At 40.4% G+C, this 17575-nt stretch overlaps 2 protein-coding genes across 2 annotated transcripts in view; one reads left to right on the top strand and one right to left on the bottom strand.

The window, feature by feature from the left end:
* Positions 1–2100, bottom strand: part of kifap3a (kinesin-associated protein 3a) — a gene marked incomplete at its 5' end in the record, with an annotated part of 28289 nt that extends 26189 nt beyond the window's left edge. The window contains 5 exons of the mRNA XM_079221275.1: positions 516–654; positions 823–893; positions 1005–1150; positions 1322–1453; positions 2060–2100. Coding sequence (XP_079077401.1) covers positions 516–654; positions 823–893; positions 1005–1150; positions 1322–1453; positions 2060–2100 — 529 coding nt within the window. The remainder of the gene's footprint in view (positions 1–515; positions 655–822; positions 894–1004; positions 1151–1321; positions 1454–2059) is intronic.
* A 4381-nt stretch (positions 2101–6481) lies between these two features.
* On the top strand, positions 6482–17303 carry ntmt2 (N-terminal Xaa-Pro-Lys N-methyltransferase; the record flags this gene model as incomplete). The annotated part of the gene is made up of 4 exons (XM_079221317.1): positions 6482–6680; positions 10134–10306; positions 12732–12984; positions 15053–17303. 4 exons carry the CDS (start codon positions 6482–6484, stop codon positions 15307–15309), a joined length of 882 nt encoding a protein of 293 aa, XP_079077443.1. The 3' UTR covers positions 15310–17303.
* Between the last annotated feature and the right edge of the window lie 272 nt (positions 17304–17575).

Genomic DNA, 17575 nt, shown 5'->3' with positions numbered 1-17575 from the left:
CACTGAAATATACTTGCTTGCTGCCTTAATGTTCCGCCAACTAAACAAATTGTCCACAATTGGCTATATTTTGATTTAAGTCTTGAATTATGTTTTCAAAGAAAGGAAATAGAACTATGAAGCTGACCAGACTTGTGATGACAAGATGTTTGTTACTTGACAATCTTTGACTGATACCCAGCCCGTGGTATTTTTTTATGAAAAAATAATGAGCAGCTGAGTTACAGTATCATGGTCTTTAAAAAAAATTAGAATTAAAAGCGCTTCATTATTGGAAAAAGGCGATAGCTTGAAACATCTTTTGAACCAGAATGACTTGAGAAAAGGCAAATATGCTATTATAGAAAAAATAAGTATGGAAAATCAACACGTTGGTGCTGGATGTCAGTATGTTGTTAAATTTCTACTGTGGCTGAGTATGTCTGCATGAATAGAAAAAGAATAGTGATAAACAAAGAATCTTGTTTTCTTCCCCTGAAGCAGAACAAAGTCCTTCCTTATTATGATCAGGGTACCGTTCTGCATGAGCTCCTCCAGGTTGTCCGAGTTGCGAGCCAGCTGGAAGATGAGCGTGGCTCCTTTGATCTTCTCCTGGATGTCCTCGTACAGCAGCTCCACATACTCATCGATGCTGTTGATGCTCGCCACCTCGCCCTGAAGGGAAATTAAGTTCAGCCTCAGGACTGCGAGATGTCCTCAGAACTACATATACGTACACGCACACACAGGCACGCACACACGCACGCGCACACACACACACACACACACACACACACACACACACACACACACACACACACACACACACACACACACACACACACCAGTTCCTACCTCCACTTCTGCGTAAGGTGTGAAGTCTCGAGGTGAGATGCGTTTCTTCTCTTGGTTGTCTGTGAAAGGCAAAATTCAGCATCACGAAAAGGCCTCTTGTGACTTCCACTCTGAGGAACACCAACCATCACTATGAACACATCAGTAGTCATGAAGAAACTCCTCAATACCATTGGATTGTTTGCGGTTTTGCAAATAGAAGAGCAGCTGCTCCACCTCGCAGAGTTTGGACGAGTGAATCAGCCGGCATTCCTCCACAACCTTCCGGGCCAAAGAGGACGTGTCTGTCTGGGCGTTTAGGCTTTTCAGCCGAATGCTGAAGGACAAACATATAGACATGTGAAAATTACAGCTTTTGAGGGAAACATTGAGCACCTGGTTCTCATATGTCAGGTATAAAATACAATCAGGATACAGAAACAGACTGATATTGAAAGAAACTCAGTAAGAGTGAATCCTGAATGTGCTGACAGTGCTTTTTCCTCACATTTTCTGGCACTCTTTGCGTTCTCCAACCATAGGGTTCCCCATCTCTCCCAAGACAGTTGCCTCCACCTCATACTGAACCACGAGGGCTCTGTCAGTGGGGTGGACCTCAAGAGTGCATCCCTTCACTCTCCTGCGGGTCATCCAGAGACACAGTCAGCATTGGCTCAAGATCACACATGTACTAGTATAGTAAGATGTACTAAATACTCATCCTGGTTTGATTCACTTAAATGAGATGCAGCACTTTCAAAATCAGCCACATCTCTTATGTATACAACTCTGTATATATAGATTATGAGGAGTACAGGAGTATATGGGCAGGTGATGGAGAAATGGTGAAATACTATTTACGATTTGTTTTAAAGTTTTATGGAAGGAAATTTCATGATGTGTGAATGAATTGAACATTTTAATATGTTTGTGTAATGTGTAAAACCTAAGAATCAATGTTTTGTTTTTTTCATTGATTAAAGTTACATGAGTTACGTCACGACCCATCGATTTTTCTCGACGTACATTCCCGTGACACACCCAAGACGGACATGTGGTTAATATTATGGAAACGGCACTGCTTTTGGCGTCTTTAAGCTGCTCGTACACACACAACATACCCATTCATTAATATGTGTAACGGAGGAGTCCCCCTTTTAAACAGCCGGTCACGCTTTCAATGACCGGCGGAGCGACCTGCTCGCTAACGTCACACATCAACTTAGCTACCGGTGGCAGCCGTTACCTTTTCAGAAAGCGCGGATCTTCTGCTTGCAAACTGTCCATTTTAGGTGATAAAAAAAGAACACATTAAAATTGTCTGCGTCCCAAACGGGGCCAGCTGATGCTGATGAAGACACGGCGGATGTTTTGTTTTTTTGTTTTTTTTACTCTGCAGCTTGTTGCTAGGGCGGCGACTCCCTGCATGCAATGTTGTTTTTACTAAGCAACGTAGCGCTGCTGCCACCTGTCGGCACGGAGGACGAATTTAATTGGAAACCAGCAGGACGACAGGGAGTTGACCAAGCTTTGCATAATGTGTATTAACGTCAGGTACATTTACTCAAGTACCGTACTAAAGTACAAAATTAAAGAACTAGTTTTTATGCGAGTCCTTTCTTTTCATACTTCTCCTGCTAAAGTTAGGCTTCTCACCTGGAATTACTCTCTACTGCCTTTATCTGACAGCTTTAACATTAGTCAGTTCACTCATTAGGTTTAGTAACACCATACAAAAAAATACAAGATGTAAAATATGTTTTCGTTGCAAATTAAACTAAGCAAGCATTACCCAACAGTTTAAGTAAAGACTCAGGTAAAAAAGGTTTATCCTAACATTTATCAGGCCCTTTCTCCCCAGCAGCCATGCCATGGCAGGGTTAACACAGGTGTCATTTATAACATTAATTTAGCCCTCATTTCCTTTAGATGGCGCGTGGCCCTGGTATTGTGTATGCTAGCTCACTGAAACGGCTGTGACGTTCAATATAATGGGGCCCTAATTAACTTCATCAATTAGCTACACCTGTGTTCAACTTTACCCTGCTGTGGCAACTCATGATCACTGCTAGGAAAAGGCTCCATTAGTCGATAGAAAGTCGACAGAAACATAATTAAAACACATTTCATAGCTCCAGCTTATTAAATGTGAAGACATGCTGATTTCCTTTTGTTAGTTGTACGATTTTGTTTATGTATTTGTAATATTATGGAGGTTTGGACTGTTGGTTGTACAAAAAGAAAATCTAGAATAAAAATAATCCTTAGTTAATAGTTCAAACTGAGCTCCACTTCAACCAAATACAAACGTAAAATCCTGCTTTTAATTCATGAGTAGCCTAATGATTAGGAACAGTCACAAGGGGAAGTAACGTTTTCTGATTCTACTTGCATACTTTTAGTGAAGTAACATGTTTAATGCAGGACTTTTACTTGTAACAGTGCATTTTTACAGTGTGCTATTATAGTTTTACTTAAGCTAAAGGATCCTGCTCTGAAGCTGAACAGTATAGCAGCAGCGTTGTAACTTGAAACCTGTTGTGGTATTTGACTCAAAACCACGCATTTGTTCTGCACTTGCAAATTTGTTTACTTGTTTTAATGAAATTATACTTTTGAGATATAAGCCCCGTATGGACCTATATAGGTCCTTTTTTTAAATTTTAGTTAAACTGTGTAAAACATTACAATATGATTGAACAAATATATTGATGCTACACATCAAATTAAACAAGAAAACCTGGGCTACAATAAGTAGTCAGCCATTTCAACACAACTCAACCAACGAAAATAATTATTAAAATAAAATAGTTATAATTTTGTCACGAGTCAGCCCACTCTGCATGTTTCCGGAACTAGCAACCCGTAGCTTAGTGCTATCAGAAAAAGACAAATAGCAAAAAGCAAGACAATTCCACACAGATTCCAAATCTATTCACTGAATCCCTCTGCTGCAAAGCATCACCGAGATACGAACCAAAGAACACAGCAATATAAATCGCTGAGTCAGCACATTTTTAAGCTTTATTTTTTGTTGTTGAAAAAATGCATTTCCCCCAGTAAATCCACACTGATGCAAGTTTATTGAACATCATAAGTCATATACAAGTGAAATATAAGGTTTGCTACTTAAAAAAATTAAAATGTCACAGATGCGCGAAAATATGCGCAAATGTGCCGAAATGCAAATTTTGGAAACCTCGCCTGAGTTCTCTCTGTACTTTACCTCTCTAACTTTGTTCTGCTTCACTTTTTCAAGTGAAAACATTGCAGAGAGACTGTTCACATATTGTGCTATGATTTGGGAGAGCCTCAGGGCTTAGTGAAGCATCATTTCAAGGAGATAATCATCCTGAAAGTGCTTTTTTCTATAGGCGGACCTGAAACTTCTATTTTTTCTGTGTTTCAATCTTTATTTACTCTTAGCCAGCAACATATACACTAATATTCACACATCTTACCAAAAGCTCACATGGGTTTCCTTTATTATAACACCAAAATTATTCAAATAGCCCTTGTGGTTGCAGAGATACACCCTTTTTAGTTTGTTTATGCTATTTCGAGCAGAAAACCTAAAAACTGCCATGGGGCTTAAAATTAATAAGATACAATGGTTTTCATGGCATGTATCTAGTTTATTAAAATTATAAGTGAGATTATAAACAAATGGCCAGTCGGTGTAATCAATACTGTAACCTGGTAAATCTGCTCTCCTGAATGTATTCGCATGTCTCAGCACCAGCGACAGCTGATGTCACTGCACTAAATTTAGTCTGTGGCTCATGATGGATATATTGGAATATTATTTGTGTTAGGGGTAAAAAATATACAGTTTTGTACTTCCTGCTGACTGACTGATTTATGGTGCTACAAGGACACATAGTCCTTGTAGTCCCTGTCAAACAATGACAAACAGGTTGTTTGTCATTGTTTGACAGTGTAAGATTTGCATGCAGTTTTTTGAGTTGCCTTATCCCACTTAACAAAACAGACCACTGCAGCCATCGTGGTTTAAACATGCTGTCTGCAAAGCTCTCCATTTTATATGATAAGTCAAGAATGGGAACTACAAACAGCTACGTAAACCCCTGAACTACTGTAACTCATCCTGAGGTCAGACTTCAAGGCGTCAACCCATGAGGTCAGTAAGAGTGGCGCATATAGTGGGTGAGACTCAGAAGGGTATGACCGCATAACTGAGGCATTCAGGGGAAGCTGGTTGTTGAGAACAGGTTGTTGAGAGCATGATAAGAAAAACAAATAGAAGTCTGCAGAAAATAGACTCTTCATTTACCTGACAGTCTGGATCTGTCCAACATCACATTGTACAAGCGATTGGGAAGGGTGTGTTGGATTTACGTCAGATTATCACATAAATCAAACTGTACAGCAACATGCAAATCATTCAGCTCACAAATTATGAATGATTGTAATTGCGTAAAAGGAACAACTGCACAATTCATTTTAAATTTCAAATGTTCTCAATCACTCGTTACTTTTTACTATACCAACTGTTAACCCTGTTTAAAAACATGTAATTGGTGTTACATTTGGCTACGGGTGCAAATGTGCGCAAATGTGCCCCAATGCAAATTCTGGAGACCTTGCCTGAATTTTCTCTGTACTAAACTCTCTCTAACTTTATTCTGCTTCACTTTATCAAAGTCAACCTTGCAGAGAGAATGTTCACATATTGTGTTATGGTTTGGGTTAGAGTTGGACCTTACAGCATCATTTCAAAGAAAGAATCATCCTGAAAGTGATTTCTTTCTAGGCGAACCTGAAACATTTTCATTTTTGCTGTGTGTCATCTTCATTTACTTTTAACGAGAAACATATAGGTATACTGATATTTACACATCCGAACAAAATAACACATGTGTAGCCTTTTATTATAACACCAAAAATATTCAAATAACCATAGTGGTTGCAGAGATACACCCTTTTTAGTTTGGGTATGCAATTTCCAAGCCTGTGTGTGTGTGTGTGTGTGTGTGTGTGTGTGTGTGTGTGTGTGTGTGTGTGTGTGTGTGTGTGTGACTAAGCGGCACAGAGCTTTTTAATTTTTTTTATTTCGCTCTCTCTTTTTTTGAGAACCCAGATGTCTTCATCCTCCATTATTACAAGGGGGTGACATCACATGTTCAGTTTGGTCTGTGTACAAAGAGAATACGATGATTCGGGGCCTATATTGTATACTCTATGTTCTCTGGTGTCAGTGGAGCCGTGCCAGAACTAAACAGGAGTCGTGTTTACAAACATGAGAGGCCTTGCTAATTTTAGGACCACGTTATATAGCAGCCAGGCCTTGAGGTCAGACGTATGGACTCGTGTGCTGCTGAATGTGTAGGCTGAAATGCAGTCACCTCTGTGTCTTCCAGAGACAGGCGTCTCGCCCATCCACCCCCTCTTACTCCTCCAAAGTCAGTGTCCCTAGCAGGTGATCTGTAAATCTGGCAGGGGTCCTGAGGACTGCCCCCTGAAAAGGATCTCTGCCGATCACTTGAACGCTGGGTGAGACATGTAGAAAACTCAGCTTGACAGATATAGCAGCAGCTGGAGTAACAGCAGCGTGACACACACCAGAGTGTTACTCTCCCTCTATCATCGCTCAGTCAAACACCCTCTGGACATTGCCGTCGCCCTGTGAGGTGCACAGACAGACAAAATGGAGATTTCACTGCAAGACACGACTGGCAGCTCATCGGCCAACTTGGCGTACAAGGTCGCTCATCAGGCGTTCAGGGATCGCTGGAAAGAGACGGACGAGAGCATGTGTCGCCACAGCATGTCCTTCCACCTGCACCACTCGCTGAGGAGTGAGTTCTTCGCCAGCTACCTGTACCTGCTGGAGAAAACTCCTGTGGGTAAGAAGAAGGGCCACACAAAGATCCAACCACACACAGTGGAGAGGTCAAGATTTACAACCTTCACTTGACCCTCGACTCCTTTAAGGATGGGCAAAGCTGAAGAAGCATGCCGGAGGTTTTGCATGTTTTGGTTGAGTACAAATCCCTTTTTTTCTACTAATTGTTTTACTATTTTATTCCCAAAGTATACCATATGCAGTAAAAATGTTTCATTTCCAATGGATTTTTCATTCGTTTCCATTCATGAAAAATAACTACACAAATTAAGCTTCGTTAAAGTCACATATTCATCACAAGGTAATGCATTAGAAATTGCCCATTGATTGGAAGACCAGTCCTGATATTCACTATGATTGATCACCTGTCTAAAGTTGATTTACATATTGTAGTGAAATGAACAGAAACAATGGCAATGTGGAAGAAAAGAAGTGAAGTGTTCAGCAGTGAAGTTGTACCAAACAGGATAAAACACACAAATACACAGGGAATTATTAGGAGCTTTGGGGGTTGTCTTTGGCATAGCCAACAAGTAATAGCCTCACTAAGTAACAAGTAAATATCATCTTACATCATTATACATTTAAAGGTTTACCACATACTGGTTTTGCAGACACACATCAAAAGATGTGTGGAGATGTACGATGCCGCCTCCACCTCTTGTAGGGTTTATCTGCTTTTGTAATGGAATAATGTCTAAAAAGAGTATTTTCGGGGATACATACTTATCTTTAAAATGCTAATATGTAAGTGTATGTGAATGCACTTGTAATCCGTCCCAAGGGGAAACGGCTCATTTGACTTTAAGTGGCTACCTTTGTTAAATTGTTCACAAACAATATTAAAACCAAAGATTGTAGTTTTGGGGGGAGTTCACATGCTGGAACTATTTCTTGATAAACAACAATGTATACATCCACCCACTTCTGTGTTTATTTTACAGTACTTTCTATGAGATACGGTCAGGGAACACAGGCTTTGGTTTCTGCATCGACACAAATGGGACCGGCTATTTGTAAAAAAAAATTGTTCCATTACTTTCCATTATAGATGGAAAAAAGAAAAGCATCAATACAACAGGTGATCCCAAACCTTTTAAAGGTGTAAATTAGAACAACCTCTTCATCAAGACTAGAGCTGCCCCACTCTTAGTCAATTAGTCAACTTATTGTCATATTGGTCGTCGTCGACAAATATCTCTTTTCGGCGATTATTAGGTTTTTTACAAATTGAAATACTTATTTCCTTACCTCAAGATTTAAAGTGTTTTTTTTCTGATTCTTTGTGGAGAAACTCAGTCATACAGATTTGTCAATTAAATCAATGAATTGACTCGTCGAGTGTTAGTTGACTTAGAATGGACAGCCTGTATGGCAACAGCAAGCTGCTGTTGTTAGGTGGTCTAATCTAATCCTCTGCAGGGTGTGCACTGCAATCTGCAGACAGAGAAGATCCTGACCTGCTGGACATTCTGGCTGAAAGACACCTTATTTCCTTACCACTAACTTGATACAAAGACCATTAATGGCATGGCATGTCAGGCATGAAAGCATTATCTCATGTCAGCCAGTGCTATACATGACAGCCAAAGGGCTGCAGTCAGATTATTTACCAACCGCTGTGAACATTTAACAGTAAAGAGACTGAATTAAATATTTATCTAGTCCCTTTATTTATGTCCTACTATATAAAATGTCAAGCAAAAGGAGTTCACTTAAAATAAGTATACTGGATGGAAAGGCATCACTAAATTTAGGCTGAAAATATTGGAAATAAATATGAATCTTCAGATTATGTATTGCTTATCAGATGTCTCATTCTGTTTTATTGAAGGTTAACTTCTAATGAGCTGGTCCACTTTAAAGTTGTGAGATAGAAGAACATGTAGCACCGGATTGATACTTCCTTGGCAGAAGTGCATGTCATCGCGCTGTCGTCCCCCCTTCTTGGTCTTGCTCGATGTTTCTATAATTAGCCTTCTTCTGAAAGTCTTTCTGAGGGTTCACATGACATGTAACTGACAGCTTTAGATGCTCCGATCCGGACAAAATCTAAAAAACATCTCAAAGCCAAGTGTGCAGTTGACAGAAAAGTCCCGGCGTTGTCTGTTTACAACTTGTTTTTAGCGTGACCTCCATCAGTTCGGTCCCTTTCTTGGCTTCTTGTTACTGGCATGGAGGAGGGAGTCCAGCTGGAAACAAATCCCCCCTCTTAATGTTTCACTTTGGTGTCATGAATTCTGCCACTGGAGATCCTTGACAAGCAGACTGACATTCTCCCATCACATCCCACCCCCCTCTACGCCGGGAACGTGTCATCTAAGCCTTCGGAAATGTTGCGTTCATTCTGCGGGATTTATTTCAGCTCAGCAGAATGAAGAGTGAATGGTGGGGATTGTCTCAGAAGCCAGTTAATGTCACAGTATGCCATGTTATACAAGTGTGGTAGTAACACACATAATTGAACACAAAAACAGTATGTACCATGATCTGTTGTGCTACTGGATACAGAAGGGTCACAGTTTCACAGAAATATTAAGGTTTTGCTCATTGTTAACCCACAAAGTGTGTGAATGCACAACATTGGAAATAAATGAGTCAGCTTGTTTTTTTATATCCTGTAACAGCTGAGCAGAGTGTAAGCAGCATGTCCTTATTTATAGTCGTCTGGTAATCAAATCATTCTACATTTCCTTTGAGATTGGGAACAGCGTTCCTCTCCACACGGAGCAGTCTAATGTCATGACGTGTTAAAAATAATTCCTTACGACGTGCCTTCAACTATCGTCAAATCTAATCTCTAATGCATTTTTTAGATTTGGTAATCATCCACCATTCCATGCAGTTGATGTAAATTTGTCCCAAACCGCTAATGACTATCTGGCTTCAAAAACAGTAACCACAATTTGTTTCTTTCTTTTTCTTCCAGACCAACCTTTACCCTTTTATTTTGAATTTTCCATATTCAAAATATTGAATAATGAATCCTGGAGATAAGTTGATTCAGGCTCGGATGCAACTTTGCCTCTTTTTTTGCAACCTTTTTCAGTCCAGGGTGAATTTCACAATTACACCACCTTTCGCCATCTTGGTTTTTGACTGTCGCCATATTGTTTTTTGACTGTCGCCATCTTGCTTTTTGCAACCAGAAGTGGTATGAGTGGATGGAGCTAAGTTCAACCGAAGGCTGAATAACACATTTTTTTAGGCATTGTTGGTAATGTAGGTGAAAGATATCATATTCTTGATGACCTCCAGTATTGACTTCTATTACTCCAGTGATGTGCAGGTGTACTCTCGGACACCGTGACATCACTGCTAGGTGTGGTTAGCATTACAAGCTTGAAACTTAAAACCTCTTTGAAGGGTAACACCACATCATCCAACAAGAAATAAACAGTATGATGAATCTGTCTGTAAAGCTGTTCTCTTATGTCTCCATTTGCCCCAACAGTGAAGCTGTTTCCAGTCACCTGTGAGTACATTAAAGGAGAGAAACAGTTTTACTACAGAGCTCAGCAGTTCTATGAGGACGTCCCGGCCTCGGAGGAAGGCATGCTGGGAGATTTTGTGGAGATATGCCACGTTGATCTGGAGGGTTCCCGGCAGTTTCTGAAGAGGTTTGTGGTGAGTCACGCGATACCAACTGACATTCAGGTTCAAATCAAAGGCTCAGGTCTGGAAACTTGATACGGTTCCATTTGAGAAGCTGTTGGTCCATTATTTGCACACTTTACTGTGGCTTCGGAGTACAGTCAACCAGTATATAGACTTTCACTGGTATAGCTATCCCTTGATATACATGTCACAATCTATTTTGGCTGAGGAATTCATCTTCCTGACTGCATAAAAAGAAGTCCACCTTGTTTCAGTGCAGTTTCTAATAGTAGCGCAGACTTGATTTCAGCCTCATAAACACCCGTACAGTACAAGCTGAGCCAACAGCTGCTAATCAGTCTTGAGAATAATCTATAATTTTCTAAGATTTGAATTGACCTAAGGGGATACATTTTTAGGAATTAGTTTGACATTTTGAGAAATAGGCCTATTCGCTCTCTTGCCGAATGTTAGATGGGGAGATTGATAAGCATAAAGCAACCTTTAATTCTTTAAACTATTTATGTGGTCTTTGGGTAAATTAAACAAAAAAGATATAACACGTTAAAAGTAGTGACCTTTAGAGGTGCTTGAAGGCAGTATTTGTTACTTTTGGACAGAGCTAGGCGAGCTGAGAATACGCTTGTATCCCAAAATGTAAAAACGTTCCTTTAAATTATGTCATCATTTTACCAGTCTTATTGTCATATGTGTCAAAATGTTTGTATGCGTGTACACATGCATCTTAGCATGTTCATTTGAATGCATGCCAGAGTGGACTAAAGGTTTGTTTTTAGATGTTGGAAGAGCCCAAGTACTAATTCAGGGGAATGGGTTTGGCCCAGAGACGGGGTTATTTAGAGGATCAGTATTACAGGAGCTCTAATTATAAAGTGCTAAGATAGGACGCGTTGAAAGGATATGCAGACAGCTATATGGCTACTTTTCCACAAGTGCTAATTTCAGCACAACAAGCTCTCCACTACTGGTTAATAAAATACAATACAATATAATAATGAATACATGTAATGAGCTAAACTCCAACAGGATAAAATGTAATAATTACAAATCAAAGTTCTTCTGAAAGGGAACTGAAATCAGTAAAAGGCTAAAAGATTTGTAGTTTACCTCTATTTCTTATGATTCCGTGTCCAATATTGGACTTTTTATTGAAAAATTGTCTTCACATTGACGAAACAATTTTTTATTTGTTGAAGGAAATAATCAAATTTACTGCTATAGCATTAAGTACAGGATTGTATGATGCGAATAAAGCCAAAACAACAAATTTACATCCAGATGTTCATCCTTTCTAAAATCAAATGTATTTATGTTCTCTTCTCCACTGGACTGGTTAGAACCAGCGAGAAGCAGCGCTGCGAGATGCTGGAAACCAAATAATCATAGAAGGAGAACAGGTCGCACCATATTTCAGGACAAACTATTTTATATTGAAATCCATACTGCATCAAGAACTGAGTGTGCATTATTATGCATGAATCTGCACAGCAGTTCACAATACACACATGAGCTCACCAACTACAGGCTAGTGTTTATTATAAAATAATTCATACAAATGTCATAATTATCTTACACCTGGCAACATCGCTGCTGTCAGAGCATATCTTCCCAGTGATCCTTTGTAATGTTGCACAGCATTACATAATTGAGTTCAAAAGGTGTTCAAAGCATCTTGTACTCTCTTTAGAGATAAACTGCATTTAGTTTAGTTGAGTTAAAGTATGAATATTAGGATTCTCTCTCTCTTCCACCATCTCTTCTACAAACGTGTGCTCAGTTACACATCCTGCTCCCCTGGCTGTGAACAGCTCTTTTTTAAACCGGACATCTCCATTAAAAACAAGTCGGGGAAGGAAAAGATTTAGAACACATCTAGATTAAACTGAGCTACATACACAGGCAGCAATATGGCAGTAATTCACCAAAACCAGGAAGCCTCCTGTAACAAGCACACAGCTCCTCGGGGCCCCATCTTTCATACAATCACACACTGGGGCCCCTGATGCGGAGGGGTTGGAGTGAGGTCAGAATACCAAATGAAAAGAAAGAAAAACCAGCATGATTCAAGTGAGGCAACGTTTTGGTCCCTCGTGGTAAAGTTCATAGTTCCGTTGCCCTGAGGAACTGAGGTCGACTTGTTTTGGCTGTCGGGGCTTTTGAGGTACAGAGGCCTGACATCTGGCAACGCAGAGTGTATAAGTATAGATCCTTGACTTATAGATATTGTAATAACATGCTGCAGGGAAACTGACATTTAAATGTAGATTTTCTTTTCTCTGAAACATAAATCCCGCTCCATTGGTTTTATGGTTGCTTTACAAACGATCTTCAGTTGAGGAATTTCCCAGACTTCATCCTCTCTAGATACACCTCTAAATAAGGTTGACTTTTGCTACAAATATGAATGTTCTATCCACTTTTTCTCCACCCACAGGGTCCTGGAAAGGCCGACACGCACTGTGCCTTGGACTGTGGCTCCGGGATCGGCCGTGTGTCCAAAGGAGTCCTCCTTCCTGTGTTTGAGAAAATGGAGTTGGCGGACATGATGGAGCACTTCCTGCTCCACGCACACGAGGAGTACCTTGGCGACGACGCCGACCGCATCGAGACCTACTACTGCTTCAACCTGCAGGAGTTCACGCCTCCAAAAAACAAGTATGACGTCATCTGGATGCAGTGGGTGGCGTGTAAGTATAAGAGGAATCTCCGTCTATAGTCTCTTCATTACTTGCTGCTGCCATTGGTCGTGTATTGCTGCAATATCGTCAAATGTGAACTTAATTTCACGAGATATTGGGCTTCTTTCTTTTTTAGGTGAGACTAGCATTATTTTCTAATTTCCTTTCAGGAGATTTAAGGTACACTGAAAAAAATTTGGACTGCCATTTACTTAAAAAAAGCTTGGTAGCAATTTCCACACAGAAATTGTAAGTAATTTTTACTCAGACAATTTTTAAGTTAAGTTTACTTACTAATAACAATGTTTTTTCATCCAAAATTTTCAAGTAAATTTTACTTGAAAATTACTTCCTGAGACATAACATTTACTCAGCCTTTGATAGTAATCTTTATATATAAAGATTTCATATACCGTCATATAGCCGTAACAACAGTTTTTTAATTGTTATTTTTAGACGTTAATTAAGTCCCGTACATGGTAAAAACAGTTGTCGCTCTTCGGCAGGCAGCAACCACTTTGTCGCCCACTTTCACATCGTAGGAAGAGACAGACTCTTCCGGTCTGTCTCTTCCTACGGCGGAGCTTCCCTGGGTCCTAAGTCCCTCCATGTTTAGCTTCCTAACACCAAATGTACCAACGTAAAAACAGCTGTTCACCACTCGCAACAGCTTTTCAGTTGGCCGGTGGTCCTTTTCGGCATCAATGAATGAATGTTTTTATTCGAAATACGCGAAACCGCCAGAATCTTACAAAATACCGTGATATGAATGTTTGGCCATACCGCCCAGCCCTAGTTGGCAGGTTTACTTGTATCCCCCAAGTCAATTTTACTTCGTTGTGTCAGGTTGTACAGTCACTCCAGTATTTGAGTTAATATTACTTGGTGTGAATGATCACATTTACTTATCAAAATAAGGATTCATAATTACTAACAAACACAATGTAACACATTAAATAAAAGGTGACCTTTTAAGGTAAAAGGACTGAAATAATAATTTATTGTAGAATTTACACATATAATCAAGGTAATAATTACATGGCCAAAAAGTTTTTTCAGTGTACTGCCTTGATTGACACTGTCAATTTATCAAAGTCCAGGTTTGGAAATGAGTTGCCGCCCCGAATTAAATTGGTGTTCAAGTCTGTCAGGATTAGCCAGTGAGGGTAAAATGGAGCTTGAGATCAACAGTGAGACTGCTGCAGAGTCAGCAGTGATGTACGATAAGATAAAATAAGATAATCCTTTATTAGTCCCGCAGTGGGGAAATTGCAGGATTACAGCAGCCTTGCATACAATAGAGACAAATAGTAAAACAATCAAGTAATATAAATAAAATAACAATAACCAGTAGTAAAGCAGTAGTAAAAAACAGTGGTAAAAACAGTAAAGAGAAGAATACAGTAGCAATTTTAAATTAAATATACAGACGGAATAAAAGTATATACAAGTACTTAAATGTATTTATATTGCACCAGGTGAGTGCAATTAAAGTGGGCGTCATACTAGTCGTGAGGAAGAAGGAGCTGACTCTGAAGCCGAAGCTCAAAATATACCAGTTGATATACGTTTCAACCCTCACCTCTGTTATTTTATACATTAGTTTTTCTGACATTATCTGAAGCTCTAGGACAATGTATAAAAACAGGCAAAATAGGTTTCATTGGTAAGGTGTCTGAATCAGCTTTTGGGGCAAGATTAGGATGAACCACCACTGTGGCTGCAGCAGGGAACCACCTGGACGCCTCCCTGTGGAAGGACAGAACATCAGGCCTGGAAACTCGTCAGGATCCTCAAGGAGGAGCTAGGGACGACGATTACTGACCTTGTTTGGAGAACAAATGGAGAGATAATGTTTCTGCTTTTATGTCAGTGCCTGTCTTAACCACCAGACTGCAGTGGGACAATTGATGCATGAGGCAGTGTACCTTTCCATTGACTCCATCTACCTGGGCAGGTTTTGGTGTCCACCTGTAGGGAAACTTATGGAAACAAAGACCCAAGCAGGGACAGGTATCTGTGTTGTGATTGGTTGTTGTTGTTTTTTGCTTCACTCCTTACCCATCTTTCTCTTCAGGCCACCTAACAGACAAGGACCTGATGAACTTCCTGATGCGCTGCAAGAAGAGCCTGCGTCCAAACGGCGTCATCATAATAAAGGACAATATGGCGCGGCAGGGCTGCAAGCTGGATCCCATTGACAGCAGCATCAGTCGCCACCTGGACATCATGAAGTGCATCATCGGCAAGTCCGGCCTGGAGATCCTGGCTGTGCAGAGGCAGGAAGGCTTACCTGAGATCATGATGCCTGTCTGGATGATTGCGATGAAATAGAAGTGACGTTGCTCCATCTGACAAAAACTGAAGCGCAAATTCCAACCTTAAGCTGAATTCAAGTGTTATTCCTCTTTTGTCAAGGTCTCTAAATTAGTGGTCAACACAGCGAGCAATCCTCACGATGTCACCAGGAGATAAATTTTGGAACGTCAGAGTGGACTCCGGCCTGATTGGCACCCGGGGTGATTTTATGGAGACGGGAGTTATTTTTACCCGCTCAGCCCAGAAATGAATTAAAGCTTTTACGTGGACATTAACCTTCTTCCGAAGCACTCTATACGTCTACAAAGCCAGTCTGTAATTTATTGTCAGCCGACCACCTCCAGCGTTTGTACCTCGATGACATCAAAGATCGACCCGGAGCTCTCTGGAGTGTAACTGTATGGAGAGTCATTGGAATAACATGTGGATTCAGACGGTTTCCCCCCTGACTGAATGATTTGTCTCCGTTTTAAACTAAATGTTACAGCACAAGTACAACCTACTTTATCACCAGCAATAATATCTCATTTCTTAAATTGCTTTATTTTTTAGAACACAATGAACATGCGATCTGTATCTGGATGAGGACATCTGATCGCAGGCTTTTGAATTTACACTTGCTATTGTTGAGCGTTCTTGACTTCGCTCACATTGTGATCGGATCCCAGTCTGCAAGTTAGGCCGGAGCAGCTGGACCTGTTGCCAAATATGCAACATGCATCCCACGGGCAAAGGTGCAAGATGGGACACTCGAGCGAGAGCCACAACCTGCAAACCAAGGATCCCATGACAGACGGGGACAAGACATCCGTAAGATACAGTTAACACCAGGAGCCTTGATAACCGACTGAATCGTCTCAGACCGCAGAATGCAGAGCAGCACATAATCTTACAAAGCAGCCAACTGTGGATGCTGCATCCAAATGTTAATCACAATAGAAAATGTCTACTTCAAGTGGAAAAAAAAGCTACCATTCAAAGTTCAGTCGGGGTAAACGTCTGATGCAAAGTTAATGGGGAGCGTGCAATGATATGGTTTGTGCGGCTGCCTGAGAGAGAGCGCAATGTTGAACTTCCACTTTTGGTGTGAAAGCCATTAACCTGTAATAATCGGGGCCAGTGGAGAAGCTTACTAGCATTAGTGTTGCCTCAGCTACCCCCCTCCGCCAGGTGACCCTTGTCTTGCAGGTCATTGCAGACCCTTGAGAGTCTCCTAAAGTAATGCGTCTTTATGGAGGGTTCGTTTCCACATTGTGCAGCTCCCACGCTGTGCTCTTAGGTAGACTCTGGGAATTTCGTACAAATATAAAACCTTCACGGATTATAAATTCAATATTCAAAGAGTAATCATTTACATCGCTTGCAGTTTGAGTCAGGCTCCTGTCAACAGTTATGTAATGGTGGTCTATGGAATTAATGCGTTTTGGACCGCAGGCAGGGCCGTATCCAGCTCTCCTAATACATCCATGGTGTATGGGCTCATGAAGAGCTTGTCTATAGCCTCTTGAACCGCAGCTGGAGTATGAGGAGGGGTGTTGCAACATGTTGGCCACATTTAATTTCTTAAGAATAAAGCCATAGTTTGCATTTACACTAGACTAGACCTCCCAATAGGGTCTAATACAATATTCCAATTGTGATGCATGCATCTGCATTAACCTGGTCTTTTTTTCCTGATCCAGACACGGATCACATGTTGATACCAGGCGGAGAAGAGGTCGACATTATTAGGCCACTTCGTCACTTCATATTGCATAAAAATAATGTCTAGTGCACGTAGTACAGGTTGATCAGGTTGTAAATATTACTTTTGGTTTTATGTAAGTATGTGTTTTATACTTTTGCTTGTAATATTGCAGATTCATAGTACTTTTTTTAATTTAAATTGTGTTGCTTCCCTTGAATTCCACTCTCCAGGACAGCAGCAACACATTTTAGTGCATTTTACTGTTTGTGTGCTTGAATTCAGCTGAAGACATTTAGCTGCACTGTTTTTTGAAAAATAAATGTTCCAAACTCGGAAAGCATATGGATGTAGTTTTATGATTTTTGAATGCTCTTTTCATATAGAATGTTTTTCATGCTCCAAACAAAAGCTAATAGGATTAGCAATGGGTAATCGCTGCTGGCTATTATAATCAAGGCTGGCACATGAATGCTGACAGATTTTCCCTCGACATTCCTGCAGTGGCCCGTCCGCACCCCTGACAGTGACCACGATGCAAAACTGGGCTGAAAACACACCAGATAATTGAGATCCTCTCAGGTTGTTATGGTAATT

This window comes from Taurulus bubalis (genome assembly GCF_910589615.1).
Source record: "Taurulus bubalis genome assembly, chromosome: 7".
Classification (NCBI taxonomy): domain Eukaryota; kingdom Metazoa; phylum Chordata; class Actinopteri; order Perciformes; family Cottidae; genus Taurulus; species Taurulus bubalis.
The sequence above is the reverse complement of the archived record's forward strand: the minus strand, read 5'-3'. Positions and strand labels throughout refer to the sequence as shown.